The following is a 12,234-nucleotide window of genomic DNA, read 5'->3' on the forward strand; positions in this document are numbered from 1 at the left end:
ACTAGGACCTATCTGTGTATAACATCTTTAGCTCCATAGGAAAGTAACACAAGATCTTTTTTTAATAACATAAAACACAAAAAGGGGTCACCCTGTACTCTATGCCATAAAAGATATAAATATGTAATTTATTTTATATTATAAAAACTAAAAAAAATCCCGAATCTTTCTGGAATGATCGTATATTTCAGACATTTATCTGAAGAAAAATTATTTTGTATATTAATAAATAGCAGTACTTTTCCATCAAAGTGAAATGAATTATTCAGAACTTCGAAATAAAAATTAACGCTTTATTGCCCAACAAAACGCTAATAATAAATTATTTCGCTTGCTTTCAAGACTTTTTGAATAGAAGAAGGCGAAATGAAAACAAAATAAAAAAGCGTTTCTAAGAACTTATTAGCATTTCTTTAGATATTTTAGCATTATTAGTAAGTTTTTCAAAGACATAGAACGAAATTTTCTCCGAATTGAAACTTAATTCAAGCATTTATATTCAGCTACGGTTATATCTTCAAGACACAAGTGTTTGGCTGTGTCATGGTGTGTTTCGTTTAAATACTGCATGCGTTTCCTTTTCATATACATCATAGAAAAAATTCACAACAGTCATACCACCACATCATCATTAAAGTCACTTTACGTCTAACACATCATCGAGAAGCTTTTATTTTCATCAACATTAATATGACCAGTGTTATTTTTATGTTATACTGGGTGTTTTAAAAAACATATACCATCTCTCGTGGGGATATTCTTCACTCACGTAAAAGTAAGATTTATTTCTTTTATGAACATAGGTCTGATTCTGCTTTGCTTCGTAGTTCCAGGGCGTCAAAGTCTTAATTTTTTTCAATTTATTATAATTTTCTTTCAAGTGCTTTTAGCGATTCGTATGAAACTTTCAGGGTAAAAATTAAAACAAGTGCGACATATTTTAATTCTAAAAAAGTATCGACAAATTATCACTGCAATATTTTTTTAAAAACGACTTTTTTTTCTTGTTAGCACACTGTTTTTCTCTTGTGTAGGCTCTTTGATATTTTCTCTTGACATTTTGTCGATTTCAGTTAATTTAACTAGATAAAAATAGGTCTTTTGTAATGATCTTAAGTACCATTATTTATATCTTGAATTGTGGCTGTAGGTAGCACTGAACATCAGTGTTATACATTTTAATAAAATAATTTATTAATTTTATTTTGATTTTAATTTTATTGTGATAAAATTGCCTTTATCTCATCAAGAAGATCGAAATTTATTCGGTATTAAACGGCTTATACTATTTTGAAGAGAAAAAAAGTCAGTGGCGCACATTTTTTTAGAAAGATATTCCAGTGATAATCCACATGTATATGTACGTCCGCTGGTGAATCTGTCGACACTTTTTAGTACTAAAATATGTAACACTTATAGTAACTTTTACCCTCAAAATTTCATTTAAATCGTTAAAAGCACTTACGGAAATAAGGAAAATTACAATAAATCGAAAAAAAAATGAAAACTTGTAGCTATGAAACCAAGAAGAATTGGACCTATGTTGATATAGAAAATAAATCTTATTTTTACGTGAGGAATCTCCTCACGAGATATCACACATGTTTTTGAGACACCCTATATTTTATTATTCACAATAGGCTATGTGTTCAAGGAAAGAAACGATAAACTGCTATCAAAAATGTTTCAGCATGGGTGTTTTATAAGAAAAAAATTGGACGTATTTTAACTTTTACTTTTTAAAAAGAAATAATTAAACTATTACGATTTTACGTTAAAATAACTATAGATGTATTTCTGAAAATTTAGAGTTTCTCAAAAATGTGTTTTTTGGATTTAAAATCTTTTTTCTACTGTAATGTAACATACCAACGCTCATTCAATAATGTTGAAGAGGTAAATTTTGGACCTACTATATAACAATCAGCTTAAAAAAAGGACCTACGGAATAGCTTATCTAAATCGCACAGTAATACTTACTATGCGCTGATATGTCGATTTGATGCGTCAGTGGGTTCACACATCCCATACTCATTGTGCCTTAATGCGGTTTGTCGATGGTATTTGTTAGTCCGTTTGGAAATTCGTTCATTGCGTTCGTGATTCATCAAATTAAATTGATTGTTCATCCAGAAACCGAATTTCAATTTTTAACACGACATTTTATCAACGCATTGTCACATCAAATCGGCGCATCAACATATAGAGACTAGGTTACTAAATGTCCTGATGAACATCATCTACAAAATGCATGAACGCATAGTGAATATGGGGCTTAACGAAAACAACTTATCTGTCTCGTTCAGCAAGATGTGTTCTTGTTTGTAAATATTTGTACAGTTGTACAAATATAGGAAGAGACTTGGGGTCGCGTGTTATTTTATATTTCTCACGTCTCTAGCTATACTTATTAAGTTGTAAATAATATGATACTTTTATACAGGGTGAGTCCTAAATAAGTGCAAATATATCAATGTTGGTAGATCTCAATAAAAGAAATATATTTTCTCTTTACCGTTTTTCAAATAAGTCCAAAATAAGCGAGTTATCTTACATTGAAAATTTAAAAAAATATATTTTTTGCTTCAATTTTGAGAACCACTGGATCTTTTCTGGTTTTTCTTTTTTTGTAAATTTAAGCTACTACCCATGTTGCCATATTTACAAGAAATTATGTTGTTAACTAAAAACAAGAAAAAAATCTAGGAACATTTTTCAAAAAATTTCAAATTTTCAAAATATTTTCTGGAATCGAAATATAACTATCCTTAAAAATATTTGCACTTATTTGAGACTCAACCTGTATAATATAACCGTCAGATTTAAACTAGAGTTGAAAATATATTTCATTATATTTCCGAAAATAAAGCAAGTGTGCTTTTGTTTTAATTTAATTGGAAAAACTTTTTTCTTTTTAACTACACATAAATCTGAATTGTGGTTAAGTATCTTATTGAATATAAAGAAAATAGTGCCGTACTCAGCCTGGAAGTCACGAATGGAAGGAACACAGCAAAGATATCTTCATTGTCAATTCCTTAGGAATCGAACCATGCTGGCTTTTTAATAAGAGAGTAATAATAAAAGAGGTTTGTGTTAACAGGCCATCACTTGTAGTTTTTTTTATAATCCACTATGTCAAGAAATAATAGCTTGGATAAAGTAAGACTCCATTTCATGGCCCTCTGAAACTTAGACGCTGAGGAATTTCCGTCAAGTTTCCACATTTCGCTCCCTAAACTCTAGTCTGTTGTCACAGTCTGTTATCCGGTGTTGTCACAGCCGTATAGTTTCCCATAGCACTATTTAGAGAACGAATTCAAAGAGTGGGACAACGTATTTAACCCTTACTTCTACGTTTGATATCTATGAAAGCTGTTTAGCTACTTCACAAGCTGATCTATATATGTAAGATAAGTCTTGCCTCAGAACATATTTTTTCTATATATTCTCATAAACTACTTATGCGATGTGGCGTTTTTTTAACAAGAGTTTAGTTAGTTTAGTTTAGTTTTTACAAAAATTAGTTAATTACATACTTAACCGTTTTAATTAATAAATTATTCTAAATAAATGTGGATTTGACTCAGAAATCAATACCATAATAAGTTATGAAAATGAACGTCTCTGTTATTAAGTACCTATAAATGAGCATTCGTCAAAAAATTAAATAAAATTTATAAGATGTTACTTTTAAACACAGTGTCTAATAAACATACAAAATTCAGTTTTCTTGGTATTTGGAGCAATTATTATTAATTAACGTGAACAGTCAATTAATGTAGTTTGAATACTGGGATCATATTAATTAGTCCTCTTTAACACAAAATATTTAAACTGCATTTTATCTTTTAATGAAATATTAGTATCTGTACTCTTTGAAAATTTGTTACGTCATTAAAAAAAATCTAAAATGTCAATATTCCATAGGTATAGTGATAAATGAGGTCTAAATTATAAGAAAATGCATTTTCTTATAATCTGATTCTAGTAAAACATACAAGGTGTTCTATTTAAAATAAACAAGTTATTACCGTTTAAAGCTAGTAATATTTAAAATAAATTTTTAGATACTCTGTATAAGATAGTATTTTGTATATTATTGCAATACAATATCTGAATCAATAAATAAACTTCAGTAAATATTTAGTATTAAAAACTTCGATACCGTTGAAGAAATGAAGCCTTAAAATTATTTTTATTGCAATTTGATAAAATTGAAAATATTTCAAAAACGGTAAGGTTTAAGTGTAATAAACCTTAATTAATTTACCTTTATTTCAATCGTGTTCCATTTAAAAAAAATACAATTATAACATTTTTTACTTATTCTGTTTCTTGTAAAAGTATTTTCAAATTGTAGCTCTAATAGCCCTTCAACGAACCTAAAATTTGCAACTTGGTTAGTCACGTTAGTTGGTTAAAATAAATGGTTAGTCACGTCATGACTGGCTGCATTAACATACCCTTGTAGCAGATTGAAGTCATGATCACGTCACTTTTTTCAATCACTTATATTAAAAAATCACAGTTTAAATACTACCGACAGAGTGATTTAAAAATCACGGTATATATTTTTTCTTCTTTATAGGTTTCTGATTATGCACTCTTTTAACAATGTTGTGATCACCATTATTTTTTTTGTGATGATGAAAATAAATAATACTTTGTTACTCCACAGAACCAATTCGGACTTCTACAAGTACATCTTTATTATATCTTAAAATAGGAATCTCGTATGAAAGATAAATAGTCCTGAGGAAATATACACATACATTGTTCTGGCCCAAATAATGGTCGACGAGATTCGGACACATTGCCTACATGACAGTAGAATGGACAGACAGATAAAACAACTTTATAGTAAAGCAGCTTTCAATTTAATAGAGCCTGTGTTTGTATTCAGGATTTGTCAGACAATAACGAGTAATCCGGCTGCTTGGGCCGCAGTAATATATTAAACTCCTTGTGTAAGCGAACTGTTTCTGGTCGTATGTAGATAAATACGGAAATACAAATGCCCATAAAAGACTAAAATACACTTAAATTTTACTATTTTTATTGGGTAGTAGGATTATATAACATAGGGTGGCGCCTCTTATACGACGCGGAGGCTCCAAAGAGAACGGTAGTTTAATATCGAAATAAAATTTTGGGTGCATATATAGATTAATTGAAAGCATTTTATAAAAATATATGGAGTTATACAGGGTGTTCACAAAAAAGTTATACATCATAGTTGTGTTTTTTTGTAATGGAACATCCTATGTATTAATTAATTTTTGGATTCTAGAAAAAAAATAAAATGTAAGGATTTTGACATATTTTGTGAAAATGAAGAATAAATTTTAAATTTCAATAATAGCTGGCATAGCTGCCTCTATTTTATTATATATATATATATATATATATATATATATATATATATATATATATATATATATATATATATATATATATATATATATATATATATATATATATATATATATATATATATATATAATATAATAATAAATATATTAATTCTGTGGAATATATATCGATATAACATAAAACGAGATGTAATTAACGAAATATCATCGTAACAACAGCTATTTTGGAAACGTCTAGGTTTACTTATTTCACTGAGATTTATGAAAAAAAATTCTTTGCCTCCGGTACAGATACCGCCACGTTTTGGAAATAGCTAAAAAAACGAAATTGAACGAGGCAACAAAAAACGCCAAAAAAATCCCCCCTCGCTCTCCTTATGAGTAGTTTTCAGGCGCTTTTAAAAATCTAAAGTAGGTCGAGGCAAACCGAAGTGGGTCAAGACAACTGGAAGTAAATCGAAATGCGTTCAAAGTTAGGCGACGAAATGCGACCTTGACATGTTTCGAATTGTTTCTGGCATAGTGTGTACGCTGTTTTAGAAACGAATAAGGAATAATAAACGAATAATAAATCTCCCAAAATAACCAATATAAACCCCGTTCAGATGCCACTGGGTGAAATGAATGTTTTTTTGTACATCAAAGAAGGCATTTTGATGCTCAGAAGATGTGTATGTTGAAAATTCATAAGGGTATCTATAATAACATTAGAGTTATTACGAAAAAGATTTTTTTTAAAATTTTACCGCCTTTTTGAAAAGTTAACACGTTTAGGACATACATTCCTTCATATGAAGTTTTTTCCTTAGAATAAGTCAAAGAATTACGCCCTTAGCATGTTATTAACAAGTAGACTATATGTATTAGTTATTGAAGTAAAGCATACAAGACACCAAATAAGACACATTTTTGAGAATGTTTAACATTCTATAATTCAAAAGTTTGGAGTAATTTAAAAATACTCTTTTGAATTACTTTAACAATTCAAGTTAAAGAAGAAGGTAAAAAATCCCTTGACACTAAACTGCGTTAAACTGTTATTTTAACGTAAAATATTAGGTTTATTTATTACTATGAAGTATTTTAACATTAAAATGTAACTCATTATTTTCTTTTAGTTCGAAACTTAAACATTATTTAAAATTATCTAAAACATTATTTTTCGAGATATCAAAGAGAATATTAAAAATTTTGAAATACAAAAGTTAATGAATTCTAAAAAATAATATATTGTGAAGATAGTTTTATTGTATTTCAAAATATATTTACATTAAAATTTTTTTATTAATATATAATATATGAACTTTTTAGGCAGGAGTATAATCGTTAAAAAAGGAGACGGATCTCAAGTCAAAGAATCTACAGACAGTTCAACTACGCTCGAAGACGATGACATCAAAGGTAAGAAGTATTTTTTTTAACTTAGATTTGGCTTATAAATTTGTATAATATATAAATACAAACCTTTATAAAATATTATCCAAATGCATTATTAAACGGTACAAAATAACCTGCAAAAATTTCAAAGGGAGAAAAAGTTTTAACACAAGATTTCAATTGCTTTTTCGTTCTTTGAAATTTTATTTAAATATATAATAAGGTTGAACCCCTTTAGAGAAGTCGATAAAGATACTGAGTATGGAATGTATAATGCCCCCTTCACTGATCACTGTATATAGAGTATCATCACCTATGCTCTTTAATTAGCAAAAGAAAGTGTTATACAGTCCGTTCAGAAAGTAATTGATACATGGATTTCATTCATTTCATTTCATTAGATTTAAATATTATTTGCTTAGATATTTTACATTACTGTCAGAATCGGACTGTATAAATTTAGCGTCTATCATAATACACAGATTGTCTCCTAAGTAATATAAAATATTTCGAATAAAAGTACTGCTATTTTATAAATAAATGTTAAAGAGTAGTTGATAAAGTCAACGTGTACGGGGTTCAAGTACACTTGAACCATGTCAACCCACCTTTAAGAATATGTTACAATAACAAATTTTATAATTCAAAAAAAACTTAAAAAATTATAATTTTTTTTGATGCAAGTGATTCGTTTTTTTTTTCATAAATAACATGAAAATTATAAATCACTAGCGTGTACCAGCGACTTCGTTCGCGTCGAATTAATCATTTGTATTGGTGGTGATAAAGCAAAGCAAGAATTTCCATTCACATACAAACTGGATAAAATTTTCTCACATTTATGTCAGCATGAGAAAAAACGATATGGCGATATTATTATATAACTTGGTAATATTTGAGGGGTAGTTTCATCTCGTTGGAATTTGACTTTCGAAAAATCCGTTTATAAGCTTTTTACGTCAAGCAGTTTAAGCAGAATCGTGGTTAAGAAATTATTCTCAATTTAGAAAAATGTGATTTAACTATAAAAAATTTAAATTTTTATAGTGTGAGCTATTTTTAAAAAAGTGGGTGAACCATATTGTAATTTTGGTTGAGACCCTATACACCTATGAGTTCCAAAAAACATTTAACCAAGAAACTAAATAAATTATTTAATTAAAAATAATTTCAAAAATAAATATAGATATAAGTAGGTAAGCCAAAAAGAACAAAGTATAAAAAATGTAAAACTACAATAAAGTAGCAAAACTTTTTGGAACACCGGGTATGATTTTTTAAAAAATTTCAAAATATGTAAAAAAACCAAATAAATTATGCTTGTCCAAGCGTTTTCCCGAAAGACTAACCGTTTTTTAAATAACAAATATTGTAATATTTGAGAGGCGTTTTCACCCTCTTGGAATTTGAGATTTGAGAAACCCCTCCTTATCGAAACTCTACACCCCACAGTCAATCCGTTTGCCAAAAATCAGTTTTAAACGTCAAGCAGTTTAAGCAGAATCATGATTACTCAATGGTCATATTTTATGAAACACTCTGTATAAATTTATAAAAAAATTTAAAATATGTAAAACAACAAAATAAAATATACGTGTTTGAGAGTTTTTCCGAAAAACTCATCGATTTTTAAATAAAAAATATTTTAATATTTGAGGGATAGTTTCACCCCCTTAGAATTCGAGTTTCGAAAAATTCCTTCCTATCGAACCTCTACACCCTAAAGTCAATATGTTTTCCAAAAATCAGCTTTTTACGTCAAGCGCTTTAAGCAGGATCGTGATTAATCAATGACCAGATTTTTAGAAACACCCTGTATACATTTTTAAAAAATCTTAAAATATGTAAAAAACAAAAAAAAATATACGTGTTTAAGCGTTTTTTCGGAAACTTGACCGTTTTTTAAATAAAAAATATTTGACGGGTTGTTTCACCCTCTTGGAACTGGAATTTCGAAAAATCCCTTCTTATCGAACCTCTACACCCTAGAATCAACCTGTATGCTAAAATTGAGCTTCTTACGTTGAGTGGTTTGAGCAGGATCGTGATTAATCAGTATGTCAATCACTTAAGGATTTTATATATTAGTATAGATTAAAAACTTTGATACCCTTGGAGAAATGAAGCCTTAAAATTTTTATTGCAATTTCATAAAATTGAAAATATTTTAAAAGCGGTAAGGTTTAAGTGTGATAAACCTTAATCAAATTTACCTTTATTTCAATCGGAGAATCTAAAAATAGAATAATATACAGGGTGTTCCATATAAAAAAATACAACTATAATAGTTTTAACTTATTTGGGACACTCTGTATCTTGTAAATATATGATTTTTTAAATTGTAGCTCTAATAGACCTTCAACGAACCCAAGACTTACAATATGTACAAATCTAATCGTTTAGCTACAATACTGTCAATACTCCGTGTCGTATGTGGTGAACAACCCTGTATATTTTTATTTATACAGGGTACCTAATATGTATAGGTACGGTCGATTATTGGGTAAAATATAGGGTCAAAAAGTTAAATAAGAAATTTTTAGAGTTCTTAGATGCCTATTAGCTAGTAATAATCTTAAATACACCGCGTCGGTTATGAATGAAGATTTAAGGTACGAATTGTGTGTGTGAGCATAACTGTGTGTCAAAATATCTTATATTACTTATGGAGCGTTCTGTACATTTCCTTTCACCATTATTTTACTTTTAATCTTTACCTGTCTCTTTTTAGATCTATGTATATATAGCGATCATTCATTCCACATACCACTGGTTTATTTTTAAACGAAATAAGTATTGATACTACTTGTCAAACATCGCTAAGCGTTTGGACTCTTTTCAGAATATTATTTTTAACAAGTTAATGCCTCTTAATTAGCACACATTCTAAACGCTTAACTGACACTGACAAGTAGTATTTTAATGAATCTAACGTAAAACTTTATAGTTTACGTTTGAATTGAGTTCTATAAATCATCAGTTTCTTACCGGAAAATCTCTAAATTGCTATTTGCACTTGATAGAATTTGCTTCTTTTTGTTTGGTTTATTTTTTTAAACGTTTCAAATGTTTAAAGAAATTTCTATAACGTAGAGATTTTTTTAACATTTACTTCGTCATCTACACCGTTCACATGAATAACATTATTGCACAGTATCTAAAAAAGCGGATTAAGGGCAATCCGAAGAGGTGTTTTATTTCATTGAAAACTTATTATTATTAAATGTTAAAAATGATGAAGTTCTATGTTTCTGAGTTTACTATTCAATTCTAATACGTTAATTAAAATTAAATTAGTATTTATATTTATGAGATTTTTATCGAAGCCGCCACTACACGTTGAGTTTTGTTATTAGTCGTGGTTATTAGCCGTTGGACCTGCAGAAAAAGATATTTATAACTAAAGCAGTGGCGTAGCAACTATCGCAAACCCCTCTGAGGTCCGGGAATAAAATAATATAAATATAGAATTATTCCCAAAATAGTGAATAGGGGAGGAGGCAGGAGGAGGGGGGGTGGCATAATTTGTTAACTCAGTTTTGCGGGGGGGGCCATAATTTGTCGCTACGCCACTGAACTAAAGAGACCACGAAAAATTGCTTAAAATGCTGGAAATTATTTTCAAGTTTGTAGAACAGCCGCTAGAGGGCGCAACTGCAATAAAAAAATAAGAAAATGAAATTTTTAGAAAATTTTCCTTAGTCAAGGTATACTATAAATAATAGATTCACAATATTCAGTAAATTTTTGATATTTTTTGTTAAAACTATTTTCCTCTATCTGCTAAAATAAAGTGGTGGGGGAAGGTTAGATCTGTTTTTATTTAAATGTTAATAACTCCGGTCTGGATGATAGGAATTCAACAAACTAGAGCTCGTTTAAAAAATCGTTCCTTCCTCTATAATTATATTATACAGGGTCGCTGTTATGAAAGGAAATGGTCGATTATTAGGTGAAATATAAGAGGTACCGCAAAAAGTTAAATACAAAAGTTATAGGATTTTTAAATATCTATTAACGAGCGATAAATTTAAGTATACAGGGTCGGTCATAAAGTCGTGGCACATCAAAGTTGTATTTTTTTAAACAGAACCCCTTGTATATTATTACGTATTTCAATTATTCTTTCAATTCTAAGTAAAAATCGAAATACACACAATGTATCTCAAACCAACCATTTCCGAGTTATTGACTTTTGAAAATATCACTTAAACAATTCGATCTAATTAATTTCGATGTGTTCGGTTTGATTTAATGATGCCATTCTGCCGAAACTGTGATACTGTTGTAATGGGTTTTTAAATGCCTATTAGCTACTAATAAATTTAAGTATACAGGGTTGGTCATAAAGTTGTGTCACATCAAACACTTTTTTTAATGAAACCCCCTGTATATTATTGCATATTTCAATTGTTCCTTCAATTTTAAGCAATAATCGTAATACAAAATATACATAAATTGAAGAATTGAAATGTTAATCGAAAATTTTGTTTGGTTTGATTTTATTTTGGTTTAATTTCCAGACTTATTAAGCAAAATTATAATAAATACGAAAAAATTACTAACCTAACCTAAACAAAAAATATTAAAAATTTACTGAAGCTATTATTTATATAATGTATTTTCCCTTATCTAGGCAAAATTTTGTAAAAATTCCATTTTCTTATTTTTTATAACAGTTGCGCCTTCTAGCAGCTGTTCTACAAACTTAAAATAACTTCCAGCAATTTTTCATAGCCTTTTTAGTTATAAATATTTTTTTCCGGAGGCCCTACAGCTAATACTTTCCGAGATACAGCCGAGAGCTATTCTTAGTGGGAAACCCTATACAGTTCAAATCTCTCAGAAATTGTTACGTGTAGGGCCTTTTTAAGTTCTAAACTGTGCAATTTGGTATGCAGATCAAGTCGTTGCGTGTAGGGTTCCTTTATGTTATGTATCCAAACAAGTTCTTTTATATTTCTTTTGAATGACTAAGTAGTCTTCCAATATGTACGAAAAAAAAACGTTAATGTAAACATTTGGACTATGGTTCCAAAGGACTATGGACCAAACTAATACTATTAATTATAATTAATCTATTAGGATTAGAGATTAATTAATATTGAAGGAATTTTCATACTTTTTATAGAAACGAAAAATACTAAAAAAGTATTCAGTTATGGAATATATTTGGCATTTTTAAAGACGTAATATTCATACATATATTAGTATTTATTTCTATTTAGCGAATCAACAAATAACTATAATCTATAAAAATTTGATACATAATTTTAGTTTTTCGTGAAATACAACACCTCACTACGTCTGTTAGTTGTACAATTTTTTGAGACTTGTGGTGTATTATGTTGAACCTATATATTTTGGGGATTTTACCATACTGAAATCCTTTTATATGTTAGTCTTGTTAAGTGTTAGGTTAACCAAATACCCCATGTACCAATTTTATTTAATGTTATAACTTGACTTGAGAGCACATACC

General features: G+C 28.7%; 1 protein-coding gene across 1 annotated transcript in view; it reads left to right on the forward strand.

Annotated features, from left to right (window-relative positions):
- Positions 1 to 12,234, forward strand: part of LOC115885209 (calcium/calmodulin-dependent protein kinase type II alpha chain-like) — a 137,909-nt gene that overhangs the window by 57,733 nt on the left and 67,942 nt on the right. Inside the window, exon 8 of the mRNA XM_030904037.1 lies at positions 6,687 to 6,776. Within this exon, the coding sequence (XP_030759897.1) occupies positions 6,687 to 6,776 (90 nt within the window). The remainder of the gene's footprint in view (positions 1 to 6,686; positions 6,777 to 12,234) is intronic.

This window comes from Sitophilus oryzae, unplaced genomic scaffold (genome assembly GCF_002938485.1).
Source record: "Sitophilus oryzae breed Bouriz unplaced genomic scaffold, Soryzae_2.0 scaffold_377_pilon_pilon, whole genome shotgun sequence".
Lineage (NCBI taxonomy): Eukaryota > Metazoa > Arthropoda > Insecta > Coleoptera > Curculionidae > Sitophilus > Sitophilus oryzae.